The sequence below is a fragment of the Rhincodon typus genome, chromosome 22 (assembly GCF_021869965.1).
Source record: "Rhincodon typus isolate 14 chromosome 22, sRhiTyp1.1, whole genome shotgun sequence".
NCBI lineage: Eukaryota > Metazoa > Chordata > Chondrichthyes > Orectolobiformes > Rhincodontidae > Rhincodon > Rhincodon typus.
Window position 1 is genome coordinate 29,558,452 of NC_063353.1, and position 20,581 is coordinate 29,579,032.

A 20,581-nucleotide genomic window follows, 5' to 3' on the forward strand; every position below is an offset into this window, starting at 1 on the left:
ACCGAATATGAACCACTAGAGAGGCAGGATGCAGGTCTCAGGAATAAATTGTTCATCTTCTCAGTTCCTGATTTTGGCCATTCTTTGCCAGTAGAAAAATTGGAAACCAGGTTAGAGTGGTGACTCTTACGCTTCCTCTAGCATTAAGTTTCAGCATGGCACCCATTCACCCTCTGAGGTGTAACACTTTCTTGTGCAGGAGGTCGGGCTTAGTCTGTTGTAATAAGGGTGTAAGGATCAAAATGGATTCGTAATGAGGAGTGAATTATATGATGATGGCATATGGACATGGCTGGGAGAACAACTTTGGACCTCAAAGAGGGTCAGACCTAAGATCAAGGTATTCTTCATAGTCTTAGTAATAATGTCTATCTCACGAAAGAAATTTGTAGCTGATTGGCAGCTTGCAATGAACTACATATTTCATTAAACTACCAATTGGTTTTCATCTACCATACAAGACCAGTCAGGCCCTTTAGGTCCCAAACTAAAAGGAGGGTTGTACCAGAAAATCTACCTTTCACCAAAGTGACTGTGATGAGGCTACGTCATACAACATGGTGAAAAGTTTTGCAGATTCCACTGAGCTTTAAGAATCTTCAGACACAGCATTAAGTAGGATGTGTATGCAGACGCAATTGAAGGGTTGCACCTTCTAGAATTCTGCAGAAGAGAAACCAGTGGCAAGATTCTACAAGCCAGAATCTATATGCAATCATAAATAGCATTTCAGACCTGGGAAGAGATAGGAGAAGTAATTGTGAGCTAGAAGCTAGATGAAGCTGGAATGCTAATCACATTTGGTTGCATCAAGTGGCAATGAACTGTAGGGGCCCCAAGTCAAGGTTTAGTTGGACAGCAAACGTACATTGGCAGTTTTGAGAGTAAAGATGATATCTTTGGTGGCCAAGGTGAAAAACTTTAAAAATACAATGCAGATACAGTGTGAGAAAGCTAGAAGTAAGTGACATACTTACAACTCAGGGAACAATGTTGCTATTGTGGGTAGGTACCACATGGTAAAACATTAATAAGAGAGATCAAGGGCCACAGAAATAATTTTAAAATGAGATTCTAGTATTGGAAATATCACAAAGCCAGAATTAAAGTTACTGGGGAAAATTAGAAGACTAAGCAAACAATCTCCATCAGGAGGAGGAGGTTAGGAAAATACAGAACCACAGAAGAAGCCAGGAGATATATTATTTAAACCACAGTAAACCACACTAAATGCGAGAAGAATTTGTTAAGATTACAGACAGTGACAATTTTCTTTGGAAAAAAGCATGTTTGTGGAGATTATTAGTAGCGGGATATATTTAGTAAAGTCTTTGGGAGAAGCTGATTACCTTTAAAGACACAGGTAGTGGGATTTATTTTGTAAAGCCATTAAAGGAGAACCATTTATTAGGCTTCAAAAAGACCGAAGTCAGCAATTGTGTTGTAAAAAGGAGAGACTCGTCCATTTTATTTGTATATGGTGGGAATCCTCCACTTTCATTGCACAAAGCATCAGCATGCAATAGCAGTATTGTTGTACTGCAAAACTGAGATCTTTTAAAGCAATTCAAATTAGTAACCACATTTGAAATAATATTGCTAGAAAAAGGAGTTAATCCTCAACACCACCTTCCTCTTTTTTTCTCCTATAACTCTTGATTCTTTAACTGATTAAAAGTCAGTCTATCCCAGCCTTGAAATATTTAATGACAAACCCGCCACAGATCACTGTGGTAAAGAATTCCACAAATTCTCTAAATTCAGAGAAGAAATTCCTCCTCATCTCTGTTTTAATTAGGCCACCACTTACTCTGAGATTACGCCCTTTGATCCTAGAGTTTGCCAAAAAGGGGACCTAAACTATATTATTACAAGTGTAGTCTAACTCGTGCTTTATATAGTTTTAGCAAGACTTCCTTATTTTTACACTCTATTCCCTTAGAAATAAAGGCCAACATTCCATTTGCCTTTCCTATGGCCTGTTGAACTCGTATGCTAACTTCTTGTGATTTATGCACAAGGATCCCCAAATCCCTGTGCTACAGCTTCCTACATTCTTTCTCCATTTAAATAACATTAAGCTCTGTTCTTCCTGCCAAAGTTCATAACCTCACGTTTTCTCACATTATATTCCATCTGCCACATTTTTGCTCATTCATTTAACCTGTCTGTACTCCTGTAGACTCATGTGTCATCTCACCATTTGTCTTCCCATCTTAGAAGGAAAAAACAAAGAAATTCTGAGGGTAAATAGGTGATCCAAACCAAGAGTTTTGGCAAGAAGATATTTATATCAATAGATATTTTCCAAATTTTAAGTTTGCAAAGGAGGCAAATGTCACTATGTTATCAGATAGTGTACTATAGCAGAAGAAAAAGATCTTTGCAGCCTACTACAGTACAATCACACAGATTACAGGTGTGGTGCATCCAACTCCATGGAAGCCACCAAAGAGACGGAATGACCACTGTTCACAGGTTAACGACATGGTCAAAAAGAAATTGCTTGGTCTAAAGATCCAGGGTATTACCAAAAAGAAATTGTCTGGTTCATAGATCCAGAATACTGTTCCAAAAAACTGATTGGTTCAGAGATCAGCGATCAGGGAGACTGTCAAAAAGAAATTCCCTGGTTCAGAAATCCAAGATAATGCAAAAAAGAAAACACCTGTTTCAACAGGACAGTTGTCATCCTCAAAGGATATTCAGAAGATTAGAGATCCTTCAGAGATTGTAATGGAGCATTTGTCTGTTTCAGTAGGAAAGACATTCTCTGCAAAAGAAATCTAGGGGATTAAAGGTTCTTCAATTTTACAGATTTACAAGAACAGTGGCAAAATCAGCAGTCTTCAACCTAGAGACTTACTAGTCTTCAAGTAGGAAGTAAACATATTCTGGCACAATAATGAAATGTCCAAACCACCTGCATTTGTGGAATCAGAGACTTTGCGGAGGTGAAGCATTCGTAAATGTAATTACATACAAAAATGTATAAATATTGATGGTGGGACAAAAGCTTGGAGAAAGATATTGTATGTAGGTGTAGGGCTCTGAGAGAATTAATGCCAAAGAGTGTATTAAGCATCACCTAATAAGTTGATGTCATAAGGGCCTTGAAGGAGTCAGACCCAATACTGACGTCTCCCTCATCATTTTAGTAACAATGTATATCAAACCAACATAACCCACATCTGATTGCTATTTGGCAATGAACTGCAGTTTAAAACATTTGAATTACCAAGTGGTTTTTATCCATCAGTCAGGCCTTTCACATCCCAACCGAAAAGGAGGATGTGGCCAGCAAAATTATCTGATGTATCTTTCACCAAGGTGACTGAGGTGAAGGTCCATTATACAACAATTTGAGACCAAGCGAACTGAAAATGCTTATAAAAATAATTGTGGAGTGCTCCTTTAATAATGTAATATTCAACAGTTAAGCCACATAGAGTAGGAAAATGTTGGTCAATTCTAAGACAGTGATGAGCTAATTTAGGGTAGCATCATAACTAGCTAAAGAAGGAGAAAATGAGCCACACTTCATGCTTTTGACCATCATTGATCTCTCATGGAAATGTATGGACTGGAATTGGGAAAATACTGTTGTGATGCTTACTTTAATGAAATAGTCCATTTCTGCTAAAGTTTGACTATGATTGACCACCTGAACAAATCCTGGATGATAATTGGTACCTGTGGATACCACCCATCCAACAAGGTTATAATACCAAAGATCGGTTAAGAAACATCACAAGAAAAGACTTGTAAAATCAATGGTATCATTAGAAACCAGAGTTTTTCATGGATAATTGAAGAAATCAATTACAAGGATTTTTCAGCAAAACAAGGTACAGAAGTTCCATAGGCTGTGGTTGTACAATATGGACAATGCTACATGGAACTACAACAGGAGAGATGGTGACAGTTTATTTTTCAAGACAGGGAATGAACAAAATTTTTTCTTACCTCCTCGTTCACACAGCTGTTGAACCAGGGCATCCTTGAATATGATCTGACCTCTTTGAGTAGCCGTGGCCCTTGTAAAATAAGATGAAAGAAAATGTATAAGCAACCTTTTCCAATATTTCTAAGGCCAGCAGAGTAAATCAAATGTGACACTGGTAGCTATTTTATAAGATAATGGTTCTAAAATGGCTAATGTTGGATACTCCATTAAATTCCACTCAATCTTGTCTGATGTTGTGAAATTGAGACAGTACCTCGAGATCTCATAAACCTAACTGTAAACTAAGTAGGCCCTTAGCCACAGGCAAAGAGAAAGGATGGTGGCAGCTTCCTTACACCCACAAATACCATAATAGATACAATGTCCAAAGCTCATGTTTCCCCAACCTCTGCAATGTCCTTTACCATTTGTAGTTAATTGCATAAAATTTCACCCTTGAAGAAAAGAGACGCATTTTAAAAAACTGTTTTTTGTATCTGTTACTGTTGACTTTATACTTGTTTTTAACTATTGAGAGGCAAGTTTGAGAGTGGCCAATTTCTCCAAATGACTTGAACTGATTACCACACATGAAACAAATGCATAGAACTAATAGTAATATGAAGTACAGCTAAATCCAGCCAGACTTTGTTTCTACTGAACAAGATGGTTTCAATGAAATTAAATATTTCACTGGGATACTGCCAACTGGTAAGCCAGGAATTATCTAAAATCAAATTGTTTGGTACATCAACCAATGAATTCCAGTAGAGATTTAATCCAATACCCAAAAGTGTAGAATTTAGCATGCTGAATGCAACTCAGATTTTGCATCAAAAACAAAGTTGCTGGAGAAGCTCAGCAGGTCTGGCAGCTTCTGTGAAGGGAAAAACAGAGTTAACGTTTCGGGTCCGGTGACCCTTCCTCAGATTTTGCATGTGTCTATGATTTCTGGAATAATTTACACCTTTCTGTTGAATATTCCCCACTTACTTAGTCAATTCAAATTGGCTGTAATTTTAAACATTGATCTAATGAACAAAGTACAATGATGGAAATGTGACTGTGCAAAAAATAATTGTTAACAAACACAAATGTAGACATTTAAGAATCGTAAGAACATCAAGATTTACAAGCAGGAGAAGGCCATTTGGTCTCTTGAGCCTTCTCTGCCATTCAGTAACATCATGGTTGATCTGACTCTAACTTTAAATCCACTTTGCTATCTTAATCCATGCATCTCCCCATGCCCCTCCTACTGCCACTGGACCCCAACTTTTGACCGTCTCATTGATCAAAAACATGTCTCATGTCACTTTGAATACATTTAATGTGTTATGACAGTGATGGGAGGAATCTGTTCGTGATCTAGTCCTATTACATTATCAGTTGCATCATGAATACAGATGTGTTGTTCAAATCACGAATTGCTTCCTTTTTGTACAACCATACAAAATAACAGAAATTTTTGCCAGGCTTTTTCAATGAGCTCAAAATAATTCATTTAATCCATTAGAAATAAGATTTATTCTTAAAACAAATTGTAAACACTGCTTTATATCTAAGTTCTGATCTAGAATTAATACTACCTTCCCTTAATCCCAAACACATCCACCTCAGACAACACAAAAAAGACAACAGCTTCTGCAGAGATAGTGGTTTAAAAACAAAGGCAAAAGGGTAAAAACAACTTCATGGGCACACCCTGAAAACCAGTAGAATCTGATGATTTCTCATCATCCAATTGAATTGGTGACAGTCATAAACCAATGGACAAACTTTAGGTCTGATTACAATCAACCTTGATCGGTATCAACTTGGATTTGAGTCTTTGGCAATTGGTGACAGTCCAGCTTTCTACATTTTACAAGGTAGTCAGAAATACTTGTATTTTGAAATGTTTTCAGGTTCCCAGGAACTTCTACTGAGAAAAGAATTTTAGGAGGGAGGCTTTTGGCCTCGGAGGTTTCTTCCCTGCTGAATCTTAGGTCTTTTAAAACAGAAAATGTCAAATTAAGAAAAGGTTGCTCAGCAATCATTAGCATAGAGGCATCTGTAGTCTTTCCAGATTTTCTAATAACTAAAGGCCATAAACTCTATCTCCTATTTCCTTGAAAGGTTTGCTTGCTTTTTCTCTTAAGTTATTTCATTCTTCTATACATAGCTGCTGGTTTATGGCACATATGAAACTGGTGGCTTCACTCTTCAGTAAAATTACATAGCTAACCCTTTCCAATCCAGAAACTGTCCAAACAGTTCCATACCTTTCAAATTTTCACATTGTTCTTAAATGTAGATATGTATTCCCAATAAATGACACAGCTGCTGCTGTTCTCTGTGGAAAAGCATTCCAAAGACAAATGACACTCACAGAAGAAATTCATCCTCATCTCTATCTTATATGGTAAAATGTTAATTTTAAAATGTGCCCTAGATCTACAGTCTCATGACGGGAAACATCCTCTTAGCATCTATCCTGTCACGCCCCATCAAAATCTTATATGTTTCAATAAGATCACCTCTCATTCTTTTAAACTCCAATAAGCATGGGCCGAACCTGCTTAACCTTTCCTGATAAGGCAGCACCTTCATCCTAGGAATCAGCCAATGAATCTTCTCTGAATTGCTTCCAATACAAGTTGGGAAACAAAAACTATACACAGTACTAGCTCTAGGTACAGGTGAAACTTTAAAAGCTCTGGGTTTTGACCTTCAATCTGACTCACTTCCAGTTTCTTACAGGCAGGGTGAGAGGTGGGAGCCAACCTGTTCCCAGGAGACAGGTTTACAACTTAAATTTTTTAATGAGGCTGTAATCTATTTTGTTAGCTTTACAGTTAGCAGCAAGGATTCCCAGGCTTTGAGAAACAGCAGATAAAAGGAGGCTAGAATAACTTTAAGGAGAAAGTAAAAGCCTGCATAATACTGCTTGTTGACTAGTAGGATTTGGAGTATTTCCCAGGCTTACCAAGTTCCCCTGATTAGACCACCAGGTAACTCTAACTCCGCACTACAAAGACCCCAAGTTTGGGGTTAGAACCTACTTGTTCCAGGTTTAAATGGCCTCCTGCCCAATTGGAAGTCAAGACCATAAATCACTCTGCAATCTATGAAAAAGCAAATTTGTGGGTTTCGAACCCAACACTCCATTTCCCTATCCCAGGCAAATGCCATCCATTGATACCCACGCTCTAATATTTATACAGAAGCTTATATTAAAAATACTAACGGTGTGAAGAGAATCTTAAGTACAATTATGCAAAATCATTACTCATTGCTCAAAATAGGAATCCACTGTGAGCTATCATTATTGAAATACCTGTTGACCATATTTCTAAGCACTGTTTGTAGAAAAGTTCACAGATAATAACTTCTTAAACAGTGGATATGTAATTACAAAAATATAACATTTTAGAATAGTTGAACTGGTTATTTATGCTGGCTAGATTCACAGATATGATTAACAGTGATAGATATCACAGTGAGAATATCAGTTGGAAACTGAAAAGAAAATAATCCTCATCTGTGTATTTACCAGAACAGGTCTCATAGTGACAGGCAGTGGGAATTCTGAGCCTCAATCAAATTCTGCAAAATGTACTGCATATTTGTGTTAGACATACGTACATTGAACAAATTTGCACTTAATAAGTGCCATGATGCTAGGGGCAGTCAGACAGTGGATAAATGTAATCTGTCATATGAAAAGGAAAGTAAAAATATCACATTTTGATAACAAAACTTGTGTTTTTAGTTTCTTTCTGCAAATAGAAAGTGCCCTTTCCATTCATGTTTTAATCATCTACCTTCTAATATTTGGCAACCAGTTTGAGTAGTATTTGAGTTTCATCAAAACCAAATGTTGAAACATCAAATAAGAAGCATGTGTTGCTGTGGAAAGGGATTGCCTTTGTACAAATACAGCCTCTTCTCATCTCATCTTCTCCAGTTTTCTTTTATCCAAGATGGTAACGCACTATCCACCTATATTTTTATATAGCAGTTTTAAAAATTCATAAATCATCAATAAAACAGAATTTGAATTACTAAGGCACTAACTGAGAATCCTCTGACCTCGCATTGGGGTAAAAAAAATTAAGGTGTCAGTGCTTTGGGATTTACAAATATATTCATATTAGGGCCTATTTGAAAAATTCCATCAGAAACATTGTTTCTTGACTCCTTAGTTTTTCACAGAGACAGAATACTGGACTTTTATGACATCCTTGACTTTCGCACATGTTGGAATAGATTGATTTCAAAAGAATCTTGAGATCAGGCAAGTTCTTTTAAGAATCAGCAGCCTTTTGACAACAGAGCTGAGAGTTGCTTTCCATTTGAGTTACGTCAGTGAATGATCCCTCACTCACACTAACAAGAAGTCCCACTTTTGCCTCACATTATATTACCAAAGTGACAAGAAACAGCGAAGATTGCATGAAGAATTGGAAAGCTACTTGGCAAAAGTAAAGCTTTCACAGTAACTTACGTCTTCCATTCATGTATCTCTAAATAAATGGAAAGGGTTGCCAAATATCTTTTCATGACAGCAATGGCCTTTAATTCTGATAGCCTTTAAGAGCATTCTAAGATTACATTTTATCAGTCCTGTTGTAGACATCGATGGATTGTCATACAGTTATGTACTAATGGCTGCAGTAACTGAATCTGCAGGCTTTTCCCTCTGATAGGCATTGGTGAGCTGATTAAAGCTGTGGTCATCAACTTGTGTTTTAATTAGCTTGGAGTCTCTAATCCACCACAAAATCTGCAACTTTAGATATCATAACACACAGCAAAGAACATGCCTTTCCTCAGATAATGCTGATTATCTCAATCTCAAATTGTAGAACAATGGCTGTAAAAGAAAAGCATTAATATTGTGCATGCTTTCTTGTCAGTCATAGTTATACCCTTTCATCAGTCCACATGCTAATACTCAATTTTACATTTGAATTGTGATGTGAAAATTAAAGGATTACATTGGTACGACTTCAGGACGGCAGGATAATGTTGTAAAATCAAATCAATCAGCACTTATGCCACATTTGTATTATACAACACTTAGGCAATATGATTCCAAAATACACAGTAGTCTGATTAAGTTGCTAAAGGTTTATGAAAAGAATAAATTTGCATTTACATGATACCTTATGACAAACAGAAAAGAGATGATCAGTTAATTAGTTTTTGAAGGTGTTGATTGAGAACATTGGGACAGATCCCCTCAAACAATGCTATCAGATCTTTTACACCCACCTGTCTAACAAGAAACGAGCAGATGGTGCTTCAGTTTAACATAACAGCTAACGGTTGTTTTTTTTAAATACCGCAGCACTCCTTCAGTACTGCAATTAAATATCTGCCTAGGTAATGCACTGTTTTGGTGAGGGAAATCTGGCTCAGATACTAGATTATATTCATCTAAATCAAGTGGATTCTACATAAAAACAAAAAATGCTGTAAATACCCAGCGGGTCTAGTAGAATCTATAGGGAGAGAAAAATAGAACTAACATTTGAGGTCAGATATCTATTTTCAGTTGTACTTTAAAACATTAACGAGTTTCTAAGCAAGTACAGAAGTGAGGGGAGAACAAAAAAAAGTTGCTGACACAATGGTAGCCAGGAGAAATTAAAGACAAAAAAGATGATGGTGTAAGGAAAAATGAGATGGTAACTGGAGAAGAAAATTAACAAAAGGTGAATCCAAAGGAGATGTAAATGACAACAGCAGAATCATTACCAACAAGCTACTGTGTAGAGAAACGGACCAATAGTTCTGATTTGACCTGGTTAAACTCAAGCTAATGTTGCAATTTAGTAAGTCTATTACTAGACTTTTCAGCTGATACTGGCTTGGAAATTACCATTCAGATTACCCGTTCCAGTTCTAAAGCTGTGATATTGAGTTGTGCATATTCTACACCTGGCATTATAACAATTGAATAGGATATTGCTAATATTTAAGTAAAAGGTAAAGATAAAATTGCAGATGTCTTACCAGACCATAGGACTGCTGTCTCACTAGAGAAAGACAACTGGTGGTGGCTTAACCTGAGGGACACCATGCCTCAGGCAAGGGGAGAGGTTGAGAAGGTGAATCCTTCACAGTAACCTCAGCAGGTGTGGGATTGAATCTATGCTGTTGGCATCTGCTGTTACTCTGCATCGCAATGCTTTAACTAATGCAAGCTTCCAAATAAACGTCTTCACTTCTTGGCAGCATACTTTTAACTCAATGCTGGACATTCAAACAACTACAGAAATGAAATTATATGAATCAGATGCCTTATATTTGAAACCATATTCACTGAACAGATGACAGATTTCTCTTTGGCTTTCTGAATGTTGCTTTGCTGCAGTTAGCTCTATCAGAGAGATACCAAACAGAGAGCACAATAAGCAACCGGCAATTAACAAAAAAGGGAACCCAAAGTCTTTTACAGACTATTAAATAGGACAAAAGTAGTAAGAAGATGATGAAGTACAGAAACAGTGCAACATTGACGAACAGGAGGTATTAGAAAGGGTAACAGTACTTAATGCTGATAATGGATATATCACAGATTCTGAGGAGAGTAAAGGTAGAAATTGTGGAGATCTTGGTCATAATCTCCAACTGTCATTAGATATAGGAGGGATGCCACATAACTGACTAAAGATAAACTAATTCCTCTGGTTGCAGATTCTAGAATAAGGGGTCATTGTATGAGATAATCTGAATCCATTCAGGAGAGAGATTGGCAGCACTTTTACACACAAAAGGTGGTAGATTTTTGGAACTCTCTTCGACAACAGCAGAATTAGCTGTAATCTTAAATGTGAGAGAGATAAAAATTTTATTAAGCAAAGGTATTAAGGGATATGGGTCAAAGCAAGGTATACAGAGTTAAGCCACAGGTCAGTCGTGATCTCATTGGATGGTGAACCAAACTCAAGGAACTGAATGGCCACTCCTGTTTCCATGTTCCATGACTAGAGAAGTTATTCAAAACTTAATGCAAGAATAAGCCCTGCAACTATGGGTCAGTTAATTTAACATCAGCACTGGGAAAGCATATATAAACATTAGTTTAGAACAAAGTCAACAAACACAGAAAAGGATGCGTCAATTAAAGACAGCCAGCATGGGTGTTAAGGGCAAATCAACTTAATTAATTAAATTCAACTGAGTTTTCTGATGAGGTAACAGAGAGGATTGATGACAGCAATGTTGTTGATGAGGTATGTGTGATAAAGAACAACGTAAATGGTTTGTCAGCAAGGTTAATATCTAAGACATAAGGAGAAAGTGGTACTGATACAAAGTTGGCTGAGTTACAGGAGACAGAGTCATGGTGAATGATTGTTTTTTCCCTGTGGGATTCTGGTTGCAGTCGTAATCCCCAAGAGTCAATACTAAGATTGCAGTTTTGTTGATAAGGCTGGTTGAATGGCAAACGTGCATCAGATGAAATTTAATACAGAGAAGTTTGAAGTAATACATTTTTGTAGTGAGAATGGGGAGAGACAATATAAAGTGTAAAAGGCGAGATGTGAGTAACTTGATAAAGAGTGGCAGGGCAGATTAAGAAATTCCTTTAAAATACTTACAGGATCCTTGATTTCATAATTGGAAACAAACATACAAAGGAAAGGAGGTAAGGGTGAGCATTTATAAAACAGGGATGCAGACTTAGACCTGTATGGGATAATACTTACGTACTCATTTGCACAGATTTTTACTGACCATTAAATCATTTATTTAAAATTGTTGTTAATTTCCATTCAGGTAAAGTTGTGACTAAACTTACAGTCAGGTTTAGAGTCATGTTGAAATGCTATCTGCTTATATATTAAATCTAACAGCCAGTTTTCAAAGTACATAATAGTTTTCCATCAAATTGTAGACCAGGGCCCAGACCAGAAAACAGCAACAAGAATAATACCAGGATTTAATCTCCACTTTTTGATGAAACGTTCGTAAGAAATAGAATTGCTCTTAGATTCAGAGCATGGAACTGAAAGATATAAGCACAAATTAACAAGTTTCAATTGAGGTGAGAGAGAAGAATTATCATCCCCACACAAGAGCAGTTACATAGATTAGAGTTCTAGTTAAAGCAATTTGAGCTGGTTGGAATTAAAGTTATAGGCATAAATTTAGAGTAAGGTGATCAAATACTTTGTGGGACAAAACATTTAAAACTACTGGGGCAACAAGGCAGGGATGAATAGTGAAATTGGTTGAATATTTGAATTTTGTGATGAGAGAAAACTTATATAGAATGTTCACTTAAGAAAATAAGAAATGAATGGGATATAAGAATGAATGCACACGGTCAGTGAAATGAGCAGGACACTGTGTTTCATTTCACTTTTTCTTTAAATTTGCAAGGGCTAGCTAATGGCTTATGCAGTGAATGGAATGATATAATACTGAGCCATTCAGGCAAAAAGGTCTCAAGTTTATTCTCTGTTTTGTAGCAAGTTGGCTAGTGTTAGCCAAATTAAATATAAGGGTGTTACAAAGCAAAACATCAAGTTTATAGTCACATATGGACATAAATCAACTGGGCAAGGCACTCGAGTGCAATGATTGTCTATGGAACCATGAAGTTTGGGGGCAGCACGGTGGCTCAGTGGTTAGCACTGCTGCCTCACAGCACCAGGGACCTGGGTTCAATTCCAGCCTCGGGCGACTGTCTGTGTGGAGTCTGCACATTCTCCCTGTGTCTGCATGGGTTTCCTCCAGGTGCTCCGGTTTCCTCCCACAGTCCAAAGATGTGCAGGTTAGGTGGATTGGCCACACTAAATTGCCCATAGTGTTCAGGGATGTGTAGATTAGGTGGGTTATAGCAGGGTGGATCTGGGTGGGATGCTTTGAGGTTCGGTGTGGACTGGTTGGGCCGAAGGGCCTGTTTCCACACTGTCGGGATTTTATGATACTGAGCAATGAATCCATATAAGGAAACTATGGCAGAAATGGAAGAAAGCACATCAAACATTTCAAATATTTTGGCACAATAACTGTTTCCCAGTGTTAGATGTGATCCTTAGACTTTATTGCAGAAGAAATAAATGCAAGCAAGTGAGAATGGACAGTTCAAGTCTACGTCCCATAGACAACAATGAAGAAGGGCCTAATGTTGATATTCTTAATGACAGTGGTCATTGTGACTGAATGGCTTTAACAACTCGCTAACAAGCGCAGAGTATGGAGTCTAAAAAAAAATCTATCACGCGCTTTAACTTCAGTTCATGACTATAGGTTGGCATAATGTTGGAAAGGGTCCTGGTACCGATCATTCTCGGCACCTGTGGGATTTATGTTTACGATATTTGCCAGCAAGAATATCAGTTAAAATGGATCAACTGTTTAACTTACCCAGTAGACACATTTTAAACATACACAGCACTTCCCCTTTCTATAAGACCATAAGACATAGGAGGAGAAATTAGGCCATTCGGCCCATCGAGTCTGCTCCACCAGTCAATCATGACTGATAAGTTCCTCAACCCCATTCTCCCGCTTTCTCCCCGTAACCCTTGATCCCCTTGATAATCAAGAACCTATCTATCTCAGTCTTAAATGTACTCAATGACCTGGCCTTCACAGCCCTCTGTGGCAGTGAATTCCATAGATTCACCACTCTCTGGCTGAAGAAGTTTCTCCTTCTAAAAGGTCTGCCCTTTACTCTAAAGGCTGTGCCCTCGGGTCCTAGTCTCTCCTACAAATGAAAACATCTTCCCAACATCCACTCCGTCAAGGCCATTCAGTATTCTGTAAGTTTCAATTAGATTCCCCCCTTATCCTTCTTTGCCACTTTCAAAGATAGAATATAAGAATTGAGATTATATAATGCAAGGGTTGTGTATTTTCTCAAAAATAACATGGAAAAATTAACTAAACCTTTTCTCTATTATTTTCAAGGAGACATATGTGAATACTAAGGAATATAATTTGAGTTCAGAACCAGCAGTGAATTTAAAGAGCCCACAAGTCTTATTTTGTGCTACCAAAAAGTTTGGTAATCCTTTAATTTAAGATAGGATGGGAAATCTGAAGAATCACAGGCAGTCTTACTTTACTGATGTCAAACTTTGTACTTGTAATATTGTATTGTGTTTGCAAAAATTAAAAAAATCATTTAAACACTTCATAACAATTTTCATTGTGACTCATTTGGCAGTGGAATTGCCTCACGCAGAAGATTGTGGATTTAAGTCCCACCCTAGAGACCCGAGTTCAAAAATCTTGGCTGACACTCTCGTACAGTACAGAGTGTATGCTTTCTTTCATTAATTCATGAGACATGTACAGTCACTGCCTAGGTCAGCATTTATTGCCCATCCCCAGTTGCCCTGGAGAAGGTGATGGTGAACAGACTTCTTGAAGTCTTTGCGGTCTAAGTTCACCATTTTACTGCTAGGGAGTTCCAGGATTTTGTGCCAATGATAATTAGAATGGCAATATGGTCCCAAGTCAGGGTGGACTGTGGCTTGGAGGGAATCTGCAGCTTGTGTTGTTGCTACGTATCTGATATCCTTATTTTCCAGGTGGTAGAGTTTGCTGGTTTAGAAGGTACTGTCAGAGGTGAAATGCTGTACTGCATCTTGCAGATGATACACTCTGCTGCCTTTATACAGCAGTGATGGGGTGAGTGAATGTTGAAGGTGGGAGGACAGTCAAGCAGGCTGCCTTGTCCTAATGATGTGAGCTTTTTGAGTGTCAGTGGAGCTGCATTCGTCCGAGCAAATGGAAAGTATCCCATCACAGTCCTGACTTGTGCCTTGTAGATGCTGAACTGGAGTTGGGAGAGGGGAGAGAGGAGAGGAGTTGCTCATTGCAGAATTCCTAGCCTCTGACCTGCTCTTGTAGCTACAGAATTTATAATGACTAGATCAGTTCTAGTCAATGCTAACCACATGATATTGATATTGGGGATTCAACGATGGTAACGCAATTGAAAGTCATGCACAGAACATTATATTCTCCAAAAAGTGAGAATCTAACTACCTGGAACTTAAGTGGTAAGTAACAGCCACACCACTTATCAGACCAAACCCGAATATTATCCAGATCTTGCTGCTTTTAGACACTGGCTGCTTTAGTATCTGAGGAGTCAGAAACGCTGCTGAATATTATGCAATCATCAGCGAACATCCCCACTTCTGACCTCATGAGAAATACTGCGTTCCACTTGAGACATTAAACCAATATCCCATTTGGTCTCTCATAAGCAATTCTATGGCACTATTTTGAAAAGGAGTAGAGGAGTAACATTCTTCTAAGCTGTGAGGCAACCACTCCAAGGGTCCTGACACTGTATGTAGCACAGACCTAAGAAGTCCACACAAAAAGAAAGAACATTAGCGGGAACACTGTGGAGGAATTATCCTCAACATTTTAACATTCAGTCAATAACTCAAAAATAAATTGTCTGGTCATTACCACATTGCTATTTGTGGGAGATTAATGTCTGCAAAAATTTCTGCCACATTTCACATTAATTCCAAAAGTGACAAAATTAAATTAAGAACTTTAAGTAAAGTGCATTGGGGCATTCTGAAATCATGAAAGGCATTGTGAGAAAGCACACCTCATTACTAATTAATGTTGACTAAAAGCTTACAGTTATAAAAGCAAGAAGTGTTGGAGAAACTCAACAGTTGGCAGCATCTGTGGAGAGAGAGACAGAGTAAAAAATTCTGCCCCCACCCCCGTCATAACTCATTCTCTAATCTGTTTTAAGGAAGTGTCACAATGGACTCAAAATATCAGCTTTGTTTTTCTTACTACAGATGTATCAGGCCTGCTGAGTTTCTTCAGCACGTTCTGATCTTTTTATTGCAGAACTCCAGCATCTGCAGTATTTCTTTTTAATTATCAAAGTGGACAATTGCAGTCTAAGTGCATCTTGCTGTGTATAGGGATGGGTTATATGAAATTGTGAAAAATTAAAGTTAATAGAGATTTAATGGGAAGTCCAACACATATATTGTATCACATTACTGCCAGTTCATGTGGGAAGTTATCCAATGTGAAGGCCGTTAAATTTTATCTGATAGGGAAGAGACGCAGAAAAATTGTACTGCAGCAAGTGAGTAAAATGGTGAGAAAACATGGTATGTAACTGCAAGCTAACACGTGGTCCACTGCTGAGACTCTTTCCCAATTGACTTAGCATTTGATTACAACAAATAAAAGCACAGCAGTTCTGCCTGGCTGTGTCTTGGATGATTACAATCATCTACCCATTTCATTTTTTTCCCAGATGACAGCTGCAAAGAAGAGACTCATGGAACCTGCAATCACTGGCAGTCACCATACAACTTTTCACTTGTTCTGCTGCAAAATTTTAACGAGAACAAACATGAGTTACAGAGGTAATAAAGGGCACAGTCAAACCATTTTGTCTTTCAGAACTGTGAAACTGGTTTAATATTTTTTCCCCAAAATTTGAACTACTCCTGAGACAGTGATACTGTACACAAAAATTTACCTTAAATAAGCTTATATCATTATTGCTCCTTTCTATAATAAAAGTTAGTGTAAAGATCTATGATTACAAAGCTAGTACACATCACCTCCAAAGCAGGTTACATCATAGCTGGATAAAATGGAAATCTCCCTTAACTCTGTTCTAATGACAGCAGGAAATTTACTCTGATCTCTACGTGTCAGTGACACTGTAAAAATATTTGTTAAAATGACAAATCTGGGAAATTTCTGGCTTTTACGTTGTCACCAACATTTGGAAATTGCATCAATGCAAAGTTCAAATTCCAGTGTAACAGTTCAGATCCCATTACCGGTTCATAACCTTTTGTTTTCTTACAGACTCCTCACAACTGCAATCGATGCAAAATGGTTATTTTAAATATTAAGATTTTTCCCAAATTTTGCTTCATAAGATTAATGGAAAAAAAATTTCAATTGGACTGAAGAAAGCAAGGGAAAAACCAGTTGAAAAATACTGGTTGCATTGGTCCTCTATTTTGAAATATACAAGGCAGGTCAGATGAGAATATCTCATTCAGCAGTTTTGCAGGATTTTCCTTTGAGGTGGTGTGGGGTTTGGGTGGGGGCAGGAGCCTAAATCATAGCATATGAATTGAACTGTGAACTGTCTAGTGGCTGGAGTTAATTGTGGTGAGAGTTTATAAGACCAGCTTCAATGCCAATAATTGACAAATTACAGAAAACCTTTTCTGAGTTTTTATTATTGCTGAGTCAGTACAAAATAAGGCAATGGTTACAGTTCTTACTGTGGATTATCTATGTACTCTAGTTAAATTAATCTGATGAACCAAAGCAGTTACATCTCAAATCTCACAAGATGTGAAGACGATTTCCCATCAGAAAAATTTTTATCTTCCTATCATCAACATTCTTTTTTGCATTTATTTGAACTGAATTGGAGAATACATTATCAATTTTGAGGAAAACTGGTAACTGGAGATGTGAAAGTTTTGTTCGTCTGTTGAGTTTGAGCAGACTGCAAATTACCACCAAAGTCGCAAGATGCAGAGGGCCCATTATATAACTGATGGTTGCATGGATGTTTAGAATACTCAAAATCAACTGGCAAAAATGCCAAAATCAACCAGAAATGGGCAAAGGGGAGTAAATTAATTTTATTTCTAAAGGAGAAAATGAAAATGCAGGCATATTATTAAATATAAGATATCAAACTGACAAGTTAGATTTTGAATTGAGAGAGATAATTTAGAAAACAAATGCTCTCACTGAAACAGTGAAATTGGCACAGCTTTGAGTAAACAAGTTAACAAAGTTTCAAAATATCGTCACCTTCTAGAAATGGTCTTAAAATTATTCTATTACTTAGTTTTATGAATTATATTGCTCCAAGACAATAACATTCTCCAGAATAGTCTGGAATGTGAAGAATACTAGTGGTCCTAACATGTTTTAAATTTCTTCTTGAGTCATGATTGTCACTGTCAAAGCCAGCATTTATTGCCCATCCCAGTTTGCTGTTGAGAAGTTGGTGGCAAGCCTTGGATTAGTGCACTCCTTGTGGTTGAGGTAATACCACAGCATTTTTTCTACTGTGGTTTGATGCAACTGAGTGACTGTCTTTGCCATTTCAGTGGTGGTTAAAGTCAACTACATTGTTGTGGGGAGTTCTGAGGAAGGGTCACCGAATCCAAAACGTTAACTCTGACTTTCTCTTCACAGATACTGCCGGACCTGCTCAGCTTTTCCAGCAACTCCTGTTTTTGTTGTTGTTGTTGTTCATTGTTGTGAGTCTGGAGTCAGTGGGCAGCCTGGTTGAGAATAACAGATTTTTTTCCCCTCAAGGGGAACCAGATGGAATTCTGGTACATCCCGGCAATGATGAGTTGTTCCGGGAATGGTGCTCAGTAAGATGGGGCTAGAATCAGGCAAGGTGGACACTATAGTCATGAGGTAGATAGTTAATGAGGGGAATTTGGTAAGATACGGAAAGAATATTTGCTAGTCCTTGTGACCAGAAACACTCCATGAACCTCAACAAAACCAACATTTCGTCAAAAAAGCCAAGGTAGCGTTGGATATGTCAAAGTGTGGATAGATCTTTCCTCCCATGTTCTCAATCTGACTCTTTCGCTGTAATTCACAAACTTTCTCACTACGTTTGGAACTAAATGACCGTACTTATCCTTTGAGGCAAATATAACTATGTTCAACTACTATGGTGTTTGGTAAGGTTTTGGTGGGTGAGTAGATGATGGCAGAGGTCATTCTGATAAACTAATTATTGATGCAGGGAACAAAGAATAAGAAGTAAGAGCAAATTACTGCAGATGCTAGAATCTGTACTGAAAACAACAAATGCTGGAGATCACAGCGGGTCAGACAGCAATCATGGGGAGAAAGCAAGCTAATATTGAGTCTAGACAACTCTTCAGAGTTGAAGTGTGGAGGGGGCAGCATTTACACTATAGTTGGTTGGGTGGGGTGTGGAGAAAAGATGTTGATAGTTCAGATTAAGTGATTGGAATGCGAGAATGGCAGAATATGGTGTATCTAACTGTCAGACTTGAAAGAGAAGCCAGTCCCACTGGGGTGGGGAGAGGGGAGTGAGGACATGGTAACAGAGAATGTAACAAGTAAAACTAAAATAAAGGGGAGAAATGGAAGTTGGTTCACAATTTGAAGAAGCTGAACTCAATATTAAGCCCAGAAGGCTGTAAAGTGTCTAGTCTGAAGGTCAGATGTTGTTCCTCCAGTTTGCGCTGTGATTCACTGGACCACTGCAGCATGTCAAAGACAGACAAGTGGGCATGAGAGTAGGATGCTGTGTTAAAATGACGAGGAATAAACTGTCCACTGCCATCCACTACAAGCCACTGACACCCATAGCTACCTTCGCTACAGCACTTCACACCCCAGGTCCTGCAAGGACTCCATCCCATTCTCCCAGTTCCTTCACCTACATCGCATCTGTTCAGATGATGCCACCTTCCAAAACAGTGCTGCTGTCATGGCTTATTTCTTTCATAACTGATTTCCCACCCACTGTGATAGGGCCCTCAACCGTATTCAACCTATCACCCATGCTTCCGCCCTTGTCCCTTCCCATCATTCAGAACAGCATGATCAAGTCCCCCTTGTTCTTATTTTTCATCCCACCAGCCTCCGCATTCAAAGGATCATTCCCCGCCATGTCAGACAACTCCAGCAGAATGCCACCCCACAAAACACATCTTCCCCTCAATCCCCCAGTCTGCATTTTGCAGGGATCGTTCTCTCCAAGACACCCTAGTTCATTACATGATCACCAACACCACCCCACCTTCCTACAGCACCTTCCCATGTAACTGCAGAAGGCGCATCACCTACCCCTTCACCTCCTCCCTGCTCACCATCCAAGGGCCTAAACAGACTTTCCAGGTGAAGCAATCTTGTGTATTGTACTCGCTGCACGCAATGTGGCCTACTCTACATTGGAGAAACTAAACGCAGACTGGGTGACCACTTTGCAGAACACATCCGGTTTGTCCACAGACATGGCCCCCAACATTCCTGTAATTGGTCATTTCAACACGGCAACCTGCACACATGCCTACTTTTCTGGCCTCGGCATGCTGCAGTGCTCCAGTGAATCACAGCGCAAACTGGAGGGACAACATCTCATCTTCAGACTACGCACTTTACAGCCTTGTGGACTTGATATCAAGTTCAACACCTTCAAATTGTGAACCAACTCCCATTTCTTCCCTTTTTTTAAGCTTTACTTGTTACATTCTCTCTCCTCCCCCCCAACCCAGTGGGACCGTCTTCTCTTTCAAGTCTGGCAGTTAGACTCACCATTGTTCTGCCATTCTCAAATTCCGATCACTTAATTTGAACTATCAACATCTTTTCTCCACCAGCACTCTACACCCACCACTGCCACATCCACCCCACTACCACACTTCTAACTATACCTCCCTCAGACCAGCTACATACCCCAGACCCTGACCCAAACCCCCTTCCTCCCTCTTGCCCAAGCTGAATTCCCTGCCACCGGAGCAGTCCTGATGACCCTGTCCCACCTCACCCAACCTGATACTCCCTTACTACCCCCCTGCAAGACCTGACTTGGTCGCTCCCCACATCTTGGGCACAACCCAACCCCACCTTCCCACCACCGCGCCCCCC

General features: G+C 38.7%; 1 protein-coding gene across 1 annotated transcript in view; it reads right to left on the reverse strand.

Annotated features, from left to right (window-relative positions):
- The window catches only part of reln (reelin), a 294,405-nt gene that overhangs the window by 194,590 nt on the left and 79,234 nt on the right, over window positions 1-20,581 (reverse strand). The window contains exon 4 of the mRNA XM_048609963.1: window positions 3,967-4,037. Coding sequence (XP_048465920.1) covers window positions 3,967-4,037 — 71 coding nt within the window. The remainder of the gene's footprint in view (window positions 1-3,966; window positions 4,038-20,581) is intronic.